The 20,370-nt window shown below is 41.7% G+C and overlaps 1 protein-coding gene across 3 annotated transcripts in view; it reads left to right on the top strand.

Annotated features, from left to right (window-relative positions):
* Positions 1–20,370, top strand: part of LOC126203751 (NADH-ubiquinone oxidoreductase 49 kDa subunit-like) — a 201,212-nt gene that overhangs the window by 33,856 nt on the left and 146,986 nt on the right. For all 3 annotated transcript variants that reach the window (XM_049938119.1, XM_049938118.1, XM_049938120.1), the window contains one exon: positions 10,812–11,037. In XM_049938119.1, the coding sequence (XP_049794076.1) occupies positions 10,812–11,037 (226 nt within the window). The remainder of the gene's footprint in view (positions 1–10,811; positions 11,038–20,370) is intronic.

The following is a 20,370-nucleotide window of genomic DNA, read 5'->3' as shown; positions in this document are numbered from 1 at the left end:
CTGCCCTACCTTCCTAATCATAATGACTCCCACTCTGATTATACCTATTTTCTGCCACTGTTGATATTACCCTATACTCATCTGACCAGAAATCCTTGTCTTCTTTCCATTTCACTTGACTGAATCCAACAGTATCTAGATTGAGCCTTGGCATTTCCCTCTTCAAATTTTTTAGCTTCCTTGTCATGTTCAAACTTCTAACGTTCCACACTCCAACTCATAGAATGTTATCCTTTCTGTGGTTATTCAATTTTTTTCTCATAGTCTCTTCCTCCTTCGCAGTCTCTTCCCTGAGACCCAAATGCGGGACTATTCCGGAATCTTTTACCAGTGGAGAGATCATCATGACACTTTTGAATTACAGGCCACACGTGCTATGGATACATATTATGTGGCCACACGTGCTATGGATACACATCATGTGTCCTTAATGCAGTGGTTTCCATTGCCTTCTGTATCATTATGCCATTGACCATTGCTGGTTCTTCTCCTTTAGGGGCAGTATCCCACTCCAGGTGCAAGAGAGTTCCCTGAATCTCTGTCTGCTCCTCCAGCATCTTTGACAAGGCCTTTGGCTGAATATGGGTGACTTCTTATGCCAGAAATCTTCATCCACCATTACCGACAATTTTTATTCAAAATTTAAGCAGTGGATGGGTTCAAACCCGGGACTGAAGACATTTGATTACTAATTAAAGATGCTACCCCTAGATCACACCATTAACTACTGTAAAGATGGGGCTACCTGGTATGGTATAATGGATGTTGGCCCTGAGGAGCTACTTTGAGGATGGATAAATTTAGATATCATGGAAGTGTAGTACTATAGGACAAGACTGAATGGCACATTGGAAAGTATGCGGCATTTGTTCTAACTTTCAACACTTCAGAATTATTTGAACATATTCTTGTAGCCTATATCCATTCTAATGTTCAACTGTTTGCTCTCAACTCAGTAATATGCTTCATATGTCAAAGATTTGGTCATACCAATGTAGTATGTAATGGGAGGGCTACATGAGGAAATTGTGGCAGCTCATCTCACTAATCAAGTGACTCTTGTACACTTCTTCCTAAATGTATAAACTGCTTTGGGATCACCCAGTGTGGTGCAGGAAGTTTGGCTTTATAATGAGGAAAGGAAAGTTTAGGAGTTGAAAGTTGCAAGGCGCATACCACATGGTAAAGCTAAAAAAGTTTTCAAAGCTATGCTCCCTCCAGAGTTTGCTACTTCTTTTGCATCAGCCCTTAAGTAGCCATTTGTCAAAAGTGATGCCTCTAAACAAATCTGGATCACAGATAAAGTACAGGTACATGTTATTGTTGGTGTACCTGTCAGGGAAAAGCTGAACTTGAACCTGAAATCGTTCAGAAGCCATCAACAATAGACTTGGAATCTCAGCCACGTACCATTGCATACCGTCAGAAGCCCACTAACCTGCTCTCCCTACCCATGCATGCAACTTCTCCCACAATTAAGGAGAAAGTCACCCAAAAAGGCATTTGAAATCAAACAAAGTGGCAGCAAAACTGTTGGACTGATGAACATTTTTCCTTTGAAATGGTGAGTTTTTGGTTCAGGACACTGATATTGACATAACGAAACCAGAGAGCTGGACACAGTCTCATGTTTCCCCTGGCCTCTCAAGTAAATCAGCACTGCTTAGAGAGGAGGACAAGAATGACCATTGCTAATCAAAGGCTCCTATGGGGACTTCCCTATTGCAGTGGAACTTAAACGGATACTGATGGCATTTGGAAGAATTACAGCTCCTGGCACAGGAGAGACCTTTCTGCATCTGCTTTTGAGAAACTCTTTTTAAAGGCACTGACACACCTGCATTAAGGAACTGCCACCCCTACAAGGACAGTGTTACTGGAAACAGGGTTAAGGGTGAAGTGGCCATTTTCAGCTATGATAAATGCCACTCTGCTCTCTCACTTTCACCATGGCCACACAAACAGTTGCAGTGGAAGTTATTAAATTAATGAAATCACACTGTGTTCTTCATATCTTCCACCTCATGACCCAACCAGTGGATGCAGAGGCATTGACAGAACTCTTCTGGGTGCTCATCTGTCCATTGCTCCTCGTGAGTGACTTGAGTGCATGCATACAGTGTGCTGTGAAGCTCGTCTGCCTCTTTCTCCATAGGCTGAATTATCGAGCATCTCATCCATTCACAGAATATCTGCCTTTTGATCTCTGGTCAGATGACACACTTTTCTACAGTTACAGGGTCATCTTCAGCCACTGACATCTGCCCCCCCCCCCTCCCTCCCTGGCTATTGCAGACTCAGTTCAGTTGGAAATGGCCACAGATTTGCATTGCATTCCTGTGACAACTTTCCAGTGTGCATTTGTCTGCTGACTCATGAGGTGGTTGATAGGAGAACATGAAGATGGTTGGTTCAAAGGGCAAGTTGGTTGTGATACAGTCAGCAGGCCATCTTTGAACAACAGGATTCTGCCCAGGAGATGGTGGACCATATCACCTGTGTGACCCAACAAGATGCCACAGATTCCATTCCTCAGTCTAGATCAGAACAGAAACAACCACCTCGGATGAAGGCCTGTCCCTTGGTAGAAAAATGAATGTTTCTCAGCATTCAGAGCCAGGCATGCAGCTTCATGGAAATTCAAACACCATCCAACTACAGAAACTCTTTGTGGCTTCATGTGTGTGAGAGCACAAGCAAGGCAAGAGATAAAAGAATGGAAGGAGGAATTCGCATCTTCCATTAATTATCCACTTCCACTGCACAAAATTGTGACTCAATAAGGCAGATTTCAGGCAATGACAGAACACTTTGTCTTACAGTCTCGTTGAGAAATGGGGCCTTGGTGGATGTGCCTAAGACACAGCTCATGTTCTAGCTGAATACTTTTTTCCCTCAGTGCATCATTCAGATGAACTCCTGTGTTCCAGGTATTCCTTATGACTGTGGAGATGAGGAGGCTCCACTTCTTCTCATGTAATGAGGAGGTCTACAATTGTCCATTCTCTATGTTGGAATTTTATTGATTGCTGTAATCAGTTTTGTACAGACTATGCCATCTTCAGATTTAAAACTAGAACAAGAGAATAAAAATATTAATTAGTCCCTATCATCAAAGCTATTTATAATAATATATGACACAAATAAATATGTAAATGTGCCAGGCCACTTAAAATACAGGAATGGTGTATATCATTACAACAGACAAGGCATAAAAATCTCCGCAATTGTATGTATCTGTATGTCAGAGATTTAGCGTTATGATTACAGTAGAGTGACAGCTCTAAATAATGTGTTACTGGTACATATATTACACACAATAAAATACAAATAAAATGTTTAAAATAAACCAATTTTAAAAATTAATCTATTGCTTTATAGTATGGTATTTTGGTTATCAAGACAGTGTAAAATGTTAAACAATTTTCCTAAGTAGATTGTGATATGTAAAAGATTTTGAAGGGAATGCCATTGTGTCATGTGTATTACTATGGGTTAATATCTTCATAGATGCCACACTTAAAGGAGACAAGTTGTTTACTTCTGAAGAGGCTAGGCTCTTGCTGGATTATTTGGGGTTCCAGCAGTAGTGCAGAAACACCCACTCATGTTGCCTCCTGTCCTATGCACTTCTGCTTGCTGTGGTTAGCAGGACTTTCAAAATTCTGTGTTCTAAGGTATAACTTGATGTTACGAGCACCTACATCTTTGAACATGAGTACCATGTAAAAATGTCTCTGCAAATGTTAAGATATGTATTATGATTAACTTGACTCTTTTTGTTGAGTGGTTATTCTGATTTGTTCTGTATATTTGTGTTAATTTCAGTTTCTTATAACAAAGTCAGTTTCTTCAAATGGAATATTTAATGTTTACAGTGACATTATTACATGGCATTCAGATCCATCTATGTAGATGCTGATAGTGAGTGAACTTTACCTTAGAACATGCTGGTTTGAAAGTCATGCTGTTCACAGTACACAGAAGTGAAGGGGGCAACACAGTCTTGCAGTTTTTGGGAAATTCAGTGTGTGTTGTACTGATCTACTGCAAATGGAGCAATGATTGAAATTAAAAGTCCAGTACATTTATAGTTTTCTTCTGGTGATTTATAAAGCATATTACAAACTTCAAATAAACTGTGGCAGACGATTACACTCTAGACAATTGACTTTTGATTATTATGTTGATAGTGGGCTGACGTTAATAACACATACAGAAAGCCTGTAAATTCATGCATCTAGTTTATCATTCATGTACTCTATGAGACAATAAAAATCGTCTTATATTAAGTTTGACATGATATTTCATGCTTTCAGAATTGAAACATAACTTTTTACCATATAATTAGTGTACATCAACTGGAAATTTACAACAATATAGTGATAATCAGCTCAACACACAGCTTAACACTGGTTTGGTGGGTGCTACTATCACTAATGTATAAATATACACAACACAACTGCTGTATTAAATTACTACCTAAAACTGAAAAATGTTCACAAATGTGAACTCATAATTAAATGTTGAACTTATAATTAAAAATTTGGATTAAAAAAGCTGAGTGCAACATTATGTTTTGCAAAAGAATGAAAAATATATGCTGTGAAAAATTTTTAAGCAAATTTTGACAAATGTGGTTTTTAAACAATTGGTTCCAAATCACATTTAATTTGGTGCTAATTACAAAATTATTTCAGCTGCTATTTTTTCACAGGATCTCATATAGGAATTAAACAATGGAAACTCCGAATTCAAATGTCAACAATATTAGGAAAAGGATATATCGCTAATCACCATAAAGATGAACTGTTGAGATGCAGACAGGCACAATGAAATGACTGTTACACATTATAGCTTTTGGCCAAAGCCTACTTCAGCAAAGAAAACAGACAGACATTCACACAAGCAAGCACATCTCATGCACACATGATTTGATTGCTACCACCTGTAGTCCTGACCACAATGTGACTGTCACGTGAATAGCAATCTGCAGTAGGCAGCAAAAACAAAAGGATAGCAGGGCATGAGTAGGGGGGAGAGAGAAAATCGCTGTGTGCAGGGAATGGAGACTGCCAGATATAGCATTGGGATGTGGGGTGTTGGGGGGGAAAAGCAGGGAGAAGAAAAGGAGAGGAGTGGAAAAGGAAAGGAGCAGACAGACCTTATCATCCTACCTGCAGACAAAAGTTCCACCACTGTGTTATAGATCGCAGAGACTATGTGACAGAAGGCCTCTGCCATTAACTGGACCCCTCCACTTATAAACTCTTGTCAGAGTGATCCCATCTCAGAAGTCCAACATAACCTCCAGTGCTCTCTTGAAGCCTTAGGCACTTCCCAGAATCTGTCCCTTAAATCCATCTCTCTCCTCGCCCCTATGACATCCTGCCCATCCATCTTCTTAATGCTCCCCAAAATCCACAAACCCAACAATACTGGATGCCCCATTGTGGCTGATTATTGTGCCTCCCCTGAAAGAATTTCAGCCCTTATTGACCAACACCTCCAACCAATTTCCTGTAATCTAACCTCCTGCATCAAAGATATCAACCACTACCATCACTGACTCTCCACCATCGCCATTCCTTTACCTCATGGATCTCTACTTGTCACTGTTGACACCACTTCCATACACATTAACATCCTTCATGTCCTTGGTCTTGCTGCTATTGAACACAACCTTTCCCAATGTCGTTGAGGTTACAAACCCACTCTGTCATTCCACATACATCATACTAACTTTATCCTGACTCACAACTACTTTCCGTTTGAAGGGAAGGTATATAAAGAACTCCTCTGCACAGCCTTTGGCACCCATGTGGCACCCTCTTATGCCAACCTGTTTATGGGCCATCTAGGGGAGACCTTCCAAGCCTCCCAGAACGCAAAACCCTCACTGATGATATCTTCATTAACTGTATCAGGGCCAAGACACCCTATCTTCATCCAGTCACAATCTCAACACATTCTCTCTCCTCCACCATCCCCTTCACCTGGTCCTCCTCAGTCCAAAAGCCACCTTCCATATACTGGCCTCCTCCTCTCTGATGGCTCCATCCACACCTCTCTCCATGTTAAACCCACCAACCACCTGCATTTCGACAGCTTTCATTTCTTCCACACAAAACATCCCTTTCATACAGCCTGTCCTGCTGGGGACAGGGTATCTGCAGTGACAAGAACTACCTTGCCCAATATGTTGAGCATCTCACCAAGGCCTTCACAGACAGGCACTATCTGCCAGACCTAGTCTGCAAAGAAATCGCCTGTAGCATACCCCCAATCCTTGCACCATCCCCAAGAACCTGTTGCAAAGGACTGCCCCCTTTGTCACCCAATACCACTCTGAACTGGAACAACTGATCCACATCCTTCATCAGAGCTTTGATTAGCTAATGCCCTGAAATGAGGGAAATCCTACTCAAAATCCTTCCCACCCCTCCCAGTCAACCTCCACAACACCCTAGTCTATCCCCATGCTACTTCCAGTCCCAAACCTTGTCACAGGGATCAGGCCTCTGTGGAAGACGCAGGTGCAAGACCTGGCCAGTCCCCCTACCTAGCACTTTCCAGTCCTGTCATAGGTGAGCCTATCCCATCAGATGCCATGCCACCTGTGAAAGCATTCACATCATATACCAGCTCTGCTACAGTCATAGCACAGCTTTTTATACTGGTTTGACTACCAACAAACTATCCACCAGGATGAATGGCCACAACAAAACTTTGGCCAAAAGCAAAGTAGCCCACCCTGTGCCACAACTTTCAGCTGAACATAACATGCTTGATTTTAATAGCTCCTTCACAACCCAGGCCATCTGAATCCTCCCCTCCACCACCAGCTTTTGTGCAAGTGTAAAGATAAAGTATCATTAGATCAAAGACAGAAATTGTTTGAGAGCAAGCTGATCATGGAAACTCTGAGAAAAAAATTTGTAACAGATCAGAACTGCATACTTGCAAATTACAGTATACATTTATTCTTGAATATCAGGTAGTAAAGGTATGCGAAATTATGTTTTTGCATACATTTGCTTTACCGATCAGTAGGTAAAAGCAATTTTTGGGAAAACTAGTCCAGAAGGTGTAGTAAGTGAGAGCAGTCATCAACAAACATTATGTGGTATTATGGAAGGGATAAGAAAACTTATAGATTCATTTGTTAAAGTAGTATCACACTACATTAGAAAGGATACTCTATGGTGATATCTAGATAGCACCCTCTACATTTGAAAGATGTACAGAATGTACATTCAGAAGTGCCAAGAGAAAAGGAAGGAACATGAATCAGCTTGGATGTATAGGTTTCCAATTCAGAATGCAGCCTAAAGCTTTTCAAGCCTAAAAAGGGTGCATGTGATGAGTGTGGTGTCTACAAAAATGCTGAATCAGAAAAAAGACTGCTTTTGTGGACAAAGTACAGAGACATCTGAAAAACAAAGACGTGGCTCGAGTAGAAAGAGACACTCGAGTAGAAAGAGATACTGCAAGCTGAAGGTGCAGACTGACAGTATATTTCTGTGTGCATGTTTTGATTTATAGCAGCTACTCATTATTCCACAATGTGAAGTATCATTGCTCTATTACAAAAGAAAGCTGAGCACCTACAATTTGATTATCTATAAGATTGGAATATGAAAGAGAATGTGCTTTACGTGGCACAAGGGAAATGGATGTAGAGGTATCATAGACCTAGTGAGCTGTGTGAAACAGATTAATTTTTTTCATGCACCTATGTGGTGTGAGTACTCTACAAATTGATTCAATTACCTATACATTTCTGGAGAAGGGCACACCCAGAATGAAGGAGATGCATGCACAGTGTTATCTAGAGGGCAATAAAGGGCATGAACATTTTTATGCCACAGCAGTGGTGCATTCTAGCAGCCACAATCAAGCAAAACCGAAAAAGGTATGATATACATGAGATGTCACAGAAGGATTTCTTTGATTCAAGGAGGCTTTATCAAAGGTCCAAAACTGAACTAAAGCTGGAAATGGAGAAAGGGTAAGGTGGTCTGATAGCAGAATAGTAATGGTGATGAAGGAAGAACCAATGAAAATGTCATTTAAATATGAATAAAACTCAAGACTACAATACCACTGATTTAACGCACAAGTTTTGAGGTTGCAGGCCAAATGTAGAAAATGCAGTAGAAGACATGCCATGTGCATATTCGTCCTCATTGCCAATTTCAGAGAAAAAATTTTCTGATATGATGCTGCTCTGCCAGAACAACATTGTTCCAGTAGTTTAACATGAATTCTATCACAATCTGTGGTATGGGGAAGTTCATGATATTGTAGAGAAAGATGAATGAAGTATTAAAACTAATATCAGTATTAATTTTAATGTACAGTATTTATTTATTTTTCTGGGAGCTATTTTTATGTTGTGTTATGCTTACATATTATAGTCTTGTGCTAGGAAGTTCTGGAAATGAGAAATGTCATAGAGGCATTGTTACTGCCAACAGTATTTATGTAATAAAGATATTCACATTTGTAGCCACATACTGATGTAGCACAGTTTCAGTGAAATGTGGTCATAAGTGCCATTAATGTCAGACATCAATGCCTGTATTAATAATTCCATCTCTAGAACAACTTCTGGAACATTTTTTACTATAAACTGCATAATAGCAATGGAACAACAGGACATTCTAAGCAGCATATGCAAGCGTACATTTCCAGGATGATTTATCGGAAATACTGTAACCTTCAATTTTTATACTGTACTATACTATGATAGTATTGCTGTGAACTGTCCATGTGTGTACAAGGTGTGAGTGCGTGTGTGTGTGTGTGTGTGTGTGTGTGTGTGTGTATTTCCTTTTCTGACAAAGGGTTTGGCTGGAAACTAATGTGTACGTCCAAAATGAGATGTTCACTCTGCAGCAGCTTGTGCGCTGATATGAAACTTCCTGACAGATTAAAACTGTGTGCTGGACCGAGACTCGAACTCGGGACCTTTGCCTTTCGCGGGCAAGTGCTCTACCAACTGAGCTACCCAAGCACGACTCACACCCCTCACAGCTTTACTTCTGCCAGTACCTCGTCTCCTACCTTCCAAACTTTACAGAAGCTCTCCTGTGAACCTTGCAGAACTGGCACTCCTGAAAGAAAGGATATTGTGGAGGCATGGCTTAGCCACAGCCTAGGGGATGTTTCCAGAATGAGAATTTCACTCTGCAGCGGAGTGTGCACTGGTATGAAACTTCCTGGCAGATTAAAACTGTGTGCCAGATCGAGACTCGAACTCGGGACCTTTGCCTTTCGCGGGCAAGTGCTCTACCAACTGAGCTACCCAAGCACGACTCACGCCCCGTCCTCACAGCTTTACTTCTGTCAGTACCTCGTCTCCTACCTTCCTTCGAGTCTCGGTCCAGCACACAGTTTTAATCTGCCAGGAAGTTTCATATCAGCGCACACTCCACTGCAGAGTGAAAATCTCATTCTGGAAACATCCCCTAGGCTGTGGCTAAGCCATGTCTCTGCAATATCCTTTCTTTCAGGAGTGCTAGTTCTGCAAGGTTCGCAGGAGAGCTTCTGTAAAGTTTGGAAGATAGGAGACGAGGTACTGGCAGAAGTAAAGCTGTGAGAACGGGGCGTGAGTCGTGCTTGGGTAGCTCAGTTGGTAGAGCACTTGCCCGCGAAAGGTAAAGGTCTCGAGTTCGAGTCTCGGTCTGGTACACAGTTTTAATCTGCCAGGAAGTTTAATGTGTATGTGTCTATTCATTGTGCCTGTCTGCAGCTCAATATATCATCTTTACAATGAGTAGCAGTTTATCTTTTCCTTATATTGTCAATGTAGTTAATACATAAATGAAGCTTTTTGGGCAGTAAGTTGCACATTAGGCGTTTTGGGGCCAGTGACCCTAGAGCAGGCAAAATGTTCTTTCCTTTCAAATCCTTTCATGGACATTTGTGTGGTATAGTACTCATCCAGGCTAGAGGGAAACTTTTCCATACCAACAGCAGAATATACTTTTGATTTTGGGAAAGAAATTGATTTGTGTGTTATTGATGTGCCTGAAAATTTCGCAAAGTATAGGGAGATGGTGTACAGGATGGCGGGTATGGGCAGGCGGTGGGCGTTGTGGAATAATAGGGTAATTTTTAGAGAAAGGCCATTTATTGGCTAAAGCATGATGAAAAGGGGCTACATAGGCCTAGGGAGGTGAGGGTGAGCCAGAGCTTACAATTTGGCGAACATTGTTCGCGAAGCTACCGAAAGTGGTTGTCTGCCAAAACTAAGTCCACAGTGCCGCAGCACCGGGAGAAGCGGGAGATGTTCAATGCTACAGGGCGCGCATCCGAGTCGCGCGTGAGCAAGAATACAAGAGAGCGGGCCCGGCGACGGGCAGCCGGGTATGTTCGATGCACCGCGCGGCTTCCTCTGCCCTGATTGGTCAGGACCGAGCAAACCGTGCGGGCGGCATGGAACTTTCCAGAGCGTTGCCTGCTAAGTGACGCCTGGGACGGCGTTACCTTGTCAGCACACGAGAGAGGCGCGAGAACAAGGTGCCCTTTCTCGGTGCTGACTTCCTGTTACTAGACCGTGGGACGAAAGAATTTACAGGCAGCTAACACTGCCGGCCGTGGCTTGACCGCAATGGAAAAATGAAGTTACCGGTTGCAGGTTCATATAATAAAGTAAATTCCCCTATTGTCTGGCTCATCCTTTACAATGGTTTTATTCCTTATTTGGCACTGCTTATTAGCAAGCATTTAAAAATGTATAAAACTCCCCATTGTCACCTGCTTTCATTATTGTCCAATAACATTTAGACGTGAATTTTTCTTAGGCAGGACAGGAATGTGAAGAAATGGTTCCCAGATCCAGACTACATGAAACAGTTTGAAAATCCTGTTATGTATCCAAATGAAGAGACAGCTAAATGGAAAATGCCACCTTACAATAGTAAAATAGCTCCAGTGGAGAAGACAGTGCAGAATATGACTCTCAATTTTGGTCCTCAGCATCCTGCAGCACATGGCGTACTTCGACTAGTGCTCGAGTTGGATGGAGAGGTCAGTAAATTCTTGATTAAAATAAACAATACTTTACTCACTTTGTGACATACAAACTACTGTTTACATGTATCATAGCTTCAGTTGAGATTCTGAAGTAATCAATACTACCCATAAACCACAGTTTTACCAAGAATGACTGTAATCATTACCAGTGCCAGCAGCATTAACATTATCAACTATTTACAATAATGTAGGAAAAGATACATTGCTGCTCACTGTAAAGATAGCACAGTGACTTGCAGACAGGCATAATTGAAGGAAGCTTACAAATAAGCTTTCAGCCACAGCCTTCATTGGAAAAAGAGAAACACACATAATTCATTCACACAAGCAAGCACAGCTCACACATACTTGACCACGAATTCTGGCAGTTTGAGCCACAATGCAACTATCACATGGGATGTCAACAGCAATCAGGAAGAGGCAAGGAAGGGTAAAAGGCAGCATTGTACGGTTGGGGAAAGAGAGGAGTTTTGTTTGGCTGAGTGTCCAGAGACTACAATGCCAGTAGGCACAGCATCAGGAGATTGTGGGGCAGGGAGGGCTGGAAAATGGAGTGAAAAAGGAGAGGAGCAGGAAAAGAGGGGTGGGTGCATTGGCAGAAAATGGCAAACAAAGAATGTAGGAGAAGGGAATGGGGAAGACTAAGAATGACTGTAATCATCACCAGTGCCGGCAACATCAACAGTATCAACTGTTTGCAATAGTGTAGGAAAATATACATTGCTGCTTACTGTAAATATAACACACAGGCACAATTAAAAGACACTTACAAATAAACTTTCAGCCACAGCCTTCATTGGAAAAAGAGAAACACACAACACTCAAGCACACCTCACACATACATGACTGCCAATTCCGGCAGCTGGAGCCACAGTGCAACTATCACATGGTATGGCAGCAGCAATCTGGAGGAGGCAGAAAAGGGGAAGGAATAGTAGTGTACAAGTGGGGGAAGAGAGGAGCACTGTCTGGTTTTGTGTCCAGGGACTACAATGGCAATAGGTGCAGTGTCAGGAGGTCGTGGAACAGGGAGGTGGGGAAAATGGAATGAGAAAGGAGAGGAGCAGGGAAAGAGGGGTTTGTGCATTGGCAGAAGGTGTCAAATGAAGTGTGTAGGAGATGGGAATGGGAAGGAGGTGATAAGACAGAGGAGTCAGAAACTATCAGGTGGAGGGTGTGGGGACAGTATGTTGCTGTAGGTTGAGGCCAGGTTAATTACAGGAGCAGAGAATGTGTTGTAAGGATAACTCCCACCAGCACAGTTCAGAAAAGCTAGTGGTGGAGGGGAGGATCCAGAAAGCTTGGGTAATGAAACAACCATTGAAATCAAGGATGTTATGTTCAGTTACATGTTGTGCCACAGGATGGTCTGCTTTGCTCTTGGCCATAGTTTGGTGGTGGTTGTTCATCCTGGTGGACAACTGACTGCTAGTCATACTAACATAAAAAAAAACTGTGCAATGATTGCTGCAGAGCTGGTAGATGACATGGCTATTTTCACAGATGGTCTGGCCCCTGATTGTGTGGGGTAAACCTGTGACAGGACTGGAATAAGAAGTGCTGGGTGGGTGGTTTGAGCAGGTCTTGCACCTGGGTCTTCCACAGGGATATGATCCTTGTGGCAAGGAGTTGGGATTGGAGGTAGCGTAGGAACGGACTACGATGTTGTGGAGGTTGAGTGGGGACCACTTTAGGAGGAGTGCGAAGGATATTGGGAAAGAAGTCCCTCATTTTAGGGCATGATGATAAGTAATCAAAGCCCTGGTGAGGGGTTGTGGCTCAGTTGTTACAGTCCATGGGGTATTGGGAGATGAAGGGGTGACTCCTTTGTGGCTGGTTCTTGGGGGCAGTGGGAGGATTTGGTATCTGAGGGAAATGACACAGAAGACCTGTTTCCAGACTGGATCTGAGGATAGTGCATATCTGTGAAGGTCTTGGTGAGACCCTCAGCATACTGGGCAAAAAAGTTCTTGAAAATGCAGGTATGCTGTCTCTGGGTAGCCAGCCTGTATGGGAGGGATTGTGTGGTGTGAAAGGGATACCGGCTGTCAAAATGCAAGTACTATTGGTGACTGGTGGAGTTAGTGTGGACAGAGGTTTGGATTGAGTCATCAGAGAGGAGGAGGTCAATGTCTTTGAATGTGGCATGCTGGTTTGAGGAGGACCAGGTGAGGTGGATTGGAGAGGTGTTGAGGTTGTGAAGGAATGAAGGTTGGGTGTCTTGGCCTTGAATCTAGATCAGGGGTCTTTAAACTTTTTAGTCTGCGGGCCACATTGACTCCTCCACGAAGTCATAAGGGCCACTCACGGTGAGTGGTTATGGAAGCTAGCATTTTATACAGACTTAACTAAACATATGAATGACCTTAATTTAAAATTGCAAGGTGAAAACCAGCTTCTGCCAGCTTAATACACGCTTGTTAAGTCCTTTCGACAAAAGATTGCTTTGTTTCAGTCTCAGTTGAACAAAGTATGCTTCACACATCTTAATACATGCCAAACATTCAGTCAGCAAACTGAGATTCCGTTTCCTGTAAATTTCGCAATTGAAGCTTTGGGCGCTTTAAAAATTAATTTTGAATCACGTTTTTCAGATATCGATGCAAATTCAAACAACATCAAGATATTTCAAAATCCCTTTGATGTCGATTAGAAGCGTTACCCGCAGTACTTCAGTTTGAAATTATTGATTTACAATGTAGCGATTTTTTTAAAGAAAAACATTCAAAGTCAATATTACTGGAATTTTATAAGTGTCTTCCATCCACACAGTTTCCAAATTTACATAAATTTGCCCGTGGCTTTTTTTCTGATTTTGGCACTATTTATTTGCGTGAAAAAACTTTCTCCAAAATGAAACATGAAAAATGTATTTACAGATCAAAATTAAATGATGAGCATTTGAAGTTGCTGATGATTATCTCTACCAGTAAACTTGATCCACAACTGGAGGTAATTATGAAAGGAAAGTTACAGCTACATAAAAGTCACTAATTATCACTAAGATGTTAATTTCTTTACGTGAATACTCTAACACTGTGAGTTTTCAAGATATAAATAAATTACAGTTATTTTTATACATCAGTTACAACTAAAATATCCAATATCATTATGTACACCAGGTATTGTATTTTCTTTGAATTGACTTTAAATAAAAATATTTTTACGATTTACTTGCTATGTGTATTTTACAACGTAATAAAAAGAAAGTGAAACCTCGCTTAAGAAGCGTCTTCCATAATGATTGATTACTAAGGCTAGTCGCCGAAGTGGCGTCCATTTGAAAGACTTGCACCAGACTCGTGAGTAGAATAAAATGCAAAGAATTTTTTTTACTTAAAATGTTTTCGTCAAACTAGTCTGTTAACCGTTCTTTTTTTTTTCACTATCGCACGGAGAATGGTCTGTCTGTTTATTGTGGATAGCCACAATTATAAACATGACCTTCTGCTTTGTAAAGATAGGGCTCCGACAATGTTGTGGTGTATTGGTCACGATAGGCCTCGAAACTCAATTGTTGGCAGTATAGGTACCACCTCAAATATTTGGCTGGCAGGATACCGGGGATATCCGGCCAGCTAACGCGGGCCGGTTTGCCGGCCCTCGCGGGCCAGTTTCAGCCTGCGGGACGTAGTTTGGAGACCCCTGATCTAGATCATGAAGATATCATAACTGAACCTGAATAGGGCTAGGGGTTTGGCATTGTGGGAGGCTAGGAACATCTTGAGTTTGAAGGACATTGGGAGAGGTAATGTTCAGTAGCAGAAAGACCATGTTGGGATATAGGGAAGCAGTGTCAACAATGACAAGTAGGGATCCAGGAGGTAAAGTGATGGGGATGGTGGAGAGTCAGTGAATGCCGTGGTTGATATCTTTGATGTGGGAGGACAGATTTCAGGCAATTGGTTGGAGCTGTTGATCAATGAGGCCTGAAATTATTACGGTGGGGGCACAATAACCGGACACAATGGAGCACTCAGGATTGATGGGTTTGTGGATTATGGGGAGCATGTAGAAGTTGAGTGTGATGGGTGTTATAGGGGTGAGGAGGGAAATGGATTCAGGGGAGAGGTTCTGGGAAGGGCCTAAGGCTTTAAGTAAGGATTGGAGGTTATGTTGGACTTCTGGGAAGGGATCAAACTAACAGAGTTTATAGGTGAGGAATCAGATAATTAGCGGAGGCCTTTTGCCAGGTAGTCACTGTGATTCATAGAAAGAGTCTGTGGGTAGGATGATTAGGTCAGGATTAGTTTTGAGGCTGTGAGACCTTCATAGCCTCCAAAAATGCCTAATACTTAGCCTGGCTCACGTTCATTGATTAGATCTTCACAATCTGGACTCAGGGCCAAGACACCCTATCCTCATTCCTTCACAACCTCAACACCTTCTCTCACATCCACTTCACCTGGTCCTCCTCAGACCAGCATGCCATCTTCCTAGACAATGACCTCCTCCTTTCTGATGGCTCCATCAACACCTCTTTCCTCCTTAAACACACCAACCACCAACAGTACCTGCATTTTGACAGCTGTCAGCCATTTTACTCCAAAAAATCCCTCCCATACAAGCTGGCTACCTGGTGACAGCATTTCTACAGTGACAAGAATTCCCTTCCCCAGTATGCGGAGGGTGTTACCAAGGCCTTCACAGACAGGCACTATCCACCAGACCTAGTTTGCAAACAGATCTCCCATGCCATTTCGCCTCACACCCCCAGTTGTCCCACCATCCACAAGAACCAGCCACAAAGTAGTGCCCCCTTCATCACCCGGACTGGAACAACTGAACTACATTCTTCATCAGGAGTTTGATTACTTATTATCATGTCTTGAAATGAGGGACATCTTACTTGAGATCCTTCCCACCCCACCTAAAGTGGTCCCCCACCCAACCTGCACAACATCGTAGTCCATGTCTGCGCCACTCCCAATGCCAGCCCCTTGCCGCAAGGATTATATCCCTGTAGAAGACTCAGTAGCAAGACCTTGCCAAACCATCCACCCATCACTTACAATTTTCTCACAGGTTTATCATACCCCATCAGGGGCTGGGCCACCTGTGAAAACAGCTATGTCATTTACCAGCTCTGCAGCAATCATTGCACAGCCTTTTTTTTAGTGTGAGTACCAACCAGCTGCCCACCATGATGAATGGCCACTGCCAAAGTGTGGCCAAGAGAAAAGTAGACCATTCTGTGACACAACATGCAACTGATCATAATGTTCTTGATTCCAATGGCTGCTTCACAAGAACCATGTGGATCCTCCCCTTCACCGCTAGCTTTTCTGAATTGTGCATATGGGAGTTATCCTTACAACACATTCTCCACTCCTGTAATAAACCTGGCCTCAACCTATTGTAACATTCTGACCCCATACCCTCCACCCAACAGTTTACACAACCTCTGTCTTATCACCTTTTCCCCATTCCTGTCTCCTGCACTCTTTGTTTGCTACACTGTGCCAGTGCACATGCCCATCTTTCTCTACTCCACTCATTTTTCTCTCCATTTTCTCCACCTCCCTGCCCACAGCCTTCTGATGCTGCACCTGTTGGCATTGTAGTCCCTGGACACTCAGCCAGACAGCACTGCTCTCTTGCCCCACCCATACTATGCTGTTCATTCTCATTCCCTGCCCCCCCCCCCCTTCCCCCCCAGATTGCTGCTATCGTCACACGTAGTTGCATTGTGGCCCAAGCTGCTGGAGATGGCGGTCTTATATGTGTGAAGTGTGCTTGCTTGGGTGAGTGAATGATGTTTTCAGTTTCCGTTGCTGGCTGTGGCTGAAAGCTTATTTGTCAGTGTCTTTTAATTTTGCCTGTCTGAAACATAGTGTGTTAAGGAGCAGTCTATCTTTTCCTACATTGTTGACATATAGCAAGATGGCCGCCGAGTAAGTGACGCCAAAAACCATTTCCAGAAAGTTAAGTGATTTAGACAGGAATATAATTTAGTTTAACGCCGACAACAAATTAAATACGTGCATTAGTGTATCGTTTAGTCTTGCCACTAAAGGTTTGACTTTTCTTTGCGTATTTTTTCAGAAAACACGAAAAGATCGTAACTTCGCGAAGTCGCACTTAGGCTTAAATTTTGTAAACGTGTTTGTTTATTGTTTCACGGTAATTTAACTAGTTTCTCGGTAACAAATAAGTAAACTACCGTAAATAGCGTGTAACTTCATTGTTTTAATACAGATTTCAGAAAAACAGCGTAACTTTATATCAGAAACTTGCCTATATACATTTGTTTATAGGCCTAATTCTCGTAGCGTTTTTGGAGAATCAAAGTTAAAGTACCTCGTTTAATTGTCCTTTTTTTCATTCAATCGAGTGAAATATATAATAAATAGTGTATACCTTCATTGTTTTAATACAGATCTCAGAAAAACAGCGGAATTTTAAATCAGAAACTTGCTTATATACATTTGTGAATAGACTTAATTCTTGTAACGTCTTTTTTGATTTTCGGTAATTTAATTGATTTATTCTAGCTAAAGTATTATTTTTGCCATGAGTGAGAAGTGCCTGACTTGCCGTAGAATTGTTAGTTCCGGGGTTTGGTGTGATGGATGTAGTAGTTTTTTTCACTGGGGGGATTGCAGTGGCGTGGGTGTTGGGAAAGTGGATCAGGCTCATCAGTGGTTATGTAGGATTTGCAGCAGAGATAGGAAGATAGTGGAACAGGAGGGGAAAATTGCTGCCCTTCAGGCTGAGCTAGATCAGGCTAGGGAAGATCTGGACAGGTTAAGGAGGGAGAAGGGCAAAGAGAGGTGGGAAGTGGCAACAGGTAGCAGAAGGAACAGGCCTAGAACTAAGTCTGACAGTTTTGTGGTGAATGTCAAAAATAAGTTTGACCTGTTGCTTCAGTTAGAAACTGATTAGCCTCAAGCAGAGGTAGGTGTAGACAGGACACAACAAACTTTCAATAGGAAATTGAAAAAGAATGTAGGAAACTCATTGAAAAGGAAGAAAGTTTTGTTGTTAGGCAGTTCTCATGCCAGAGGTGTAGGCCAACTTCTGCAGGAGGAATTAGGACCAGAATACCAGGTCACAAATTTTTTCAAACCAAGTGCTAGTCTGGATCAGGTGACAGAGGATTTAGTTTCACTCTGTAAAGGATTTACCAGGGAAGACACCGTGGTTATTGTGGGAGGGCCAGGGAACAGTATCGACAGAGATCCTGGGTACAGTATAGAGTGTGACCTGGTAAAGATTGCGTCTACATCGAGACACACCAATGTTGAATTTGTATCTGTCCTGAGACGCCATGACCAGCCTCATTTGAACTCTTCTGTTGGGAGAGTTAATTTGGAGTTGGAACGGCTGCTTGGGTCGGGTGCGGGGGCTCATATTGGTGTGGTTCCTGTTGATTATCTCAGTAGGTGGGACTATACCAGGCACGGCCTACATCTCAACAGGAAAGGGAAGGGGAAACTGGCTGGGGTAATAGCAGGAAATTTAAGGGGAGGAGGCACTGCCATGAATGGTAAAATACCAGTGGTTACAGGTGTTGGAGCAGCACCTTTTTTAGGATAGGTAAGACAGAAAGATGTCAAGTTCTACGAGAGGTCAGGATTGAAACAGATCACCAATCACAGCTATCAATTATAAATTTTCACCAATCACCAGAAATTTTATCTCCACCAAGTTGTATCTCAGTCCTAGGTAATTGCATTGATGAATTAAAGTCACCCAACCCAGTTGACATAATCTGCCTCTCTGAACACCGTGTGACCACTGGTATAGGAACTAGGCCTAAGCACAATGAGAAACTCAGACAGGAGAGTACTGCAAATGTTAGAATAAGGAAAGGTTCTCATAAAAGTATAATTAAAAATAATGTAAGTATATTTCATCAAAATATTGGGAGTTTAAAGAATAAAGTAGATGAGCTTCTGGTTTGTTTAGAAGATTTAGAAGCTGAGAATGAAATAAATATACTATGCCTGTCTGAGCATCACATTGTTACTGATATGGGTAAGGTAAATGTAAGTGGATATAAGCTCTCTGCACATGTAATGAGAGAAAATATGGAGAAAGGAGGAGTTGCCATATATGTCAAAAGTTATCATTGTGCAAAAAGTATAGAAACAAAAAAGTTTTGTGTAGAGAAACATATAGAAGCATGTGCCTGTGAGCTTAAATTAAATAAAGGCACATTTATAATTGTAACTGTATATAGGTCCCCATCAGGAAATTTTCATCTATTTCTGAAAAATTTGGACTCCTTGTTGTGCTATCTGTCAGACAGGGGGAAGCAAATTATTATTTGTGGGGACTTCAATGTAGATTCTCTGAAAGAGGGTAATAGGAAAAATGACCTTGAAGTATTACTCGGTTCTTTCAATTTGACACCTGTTATTGATTTTCCTACTCGGGTGGTAAAGGATAGCAGCTCACTGATAGATAACTTCTTTATAGACCAAGATAAGTTTAACCAGATAAATGCTCAGCCTGTTGAGAATGGTCTTTCTGATCATGGTGCACAGCTAGTTACAATATATGACATAGCTCCATTCAGCAATACTAAACAGTCCTCCAAAGTAGTACGTTCAGTCAACGATTTAACAATTGCAAATTTCAGGGAAAGCCTACAGCAGTTAGACTGGGATGAGGTGTACCGTGAACCTGATGCCAATTTAAAATATAATTTATTTCATGACATTTTTGTAAATGCATTTGAAAACTGCTTCCCCAAGAAAATAGTTAAATATACTCGTAAGAAACCTTGTAACAAACCATGGCTTACTAAGGGTATAAAAATATCTTGTAACCGGAAAAGGGAAATGTATCTGACAGCAAGAAAGAGTAGTGACCCAGAAACTATCAAAGATTATAAAAACTACTGTGTTATATTAAGAAAAGTTATTAAAAAATCCAGGAGTATGTGTATCATGTTTGAAATCAGCAACTCTGATAATAAAATTAAAACAATTTGGAATATTATTGAAAGAGAAACAGGTCAACCAAGAGCAGAGGAAGACAGTATTACCATCAAATTGAATGAAAACTTTACGAACAAAAAGTCAGAAGTTGAAAATATTTTTAATAATCATTTTCTAAATGTTGTGGATATAGTAGGATCCAGGTGTTCATTAGAAGATGCTAGGCTGTTAATGGAAGAGGCCATACCTATGCAATTTGATACAATTGAAATCTCACCCACTTCTCCCTCTGAAATTAGGAAAATAATAAACTTGCTTAAAAGCAAAAACTCACATGGAATTGATGGCATTTCCAGCAAAATACTAAAAGCTTGTTCTCAACAGATAAGTAAGATTCTCAGCTACCTGTGTAATAGCTCTCTGGAACAGGGCATCCTTG

The sequence above is a fragment of the Schistocerca nitens genome, chromosome 9 (assembly GCF_023898315.1).
Source record: "Schistocerca nitens isolate TAMUIC-IGC-003100 chromosome 9, iqSchNite1.1, whole genome shotgun sequence".
In the NCBI taxonomy this organism is placed as follows: domain Eukaryota; kingdom Metazoa; phylum Arthropoda; class Insecta; order Orthoptera; family Acrididae; genus Schistocerca; species Schistocerca nitens.
This window is presented reverse-complemented; position numbering and strand designations above follow the sequence as displayed.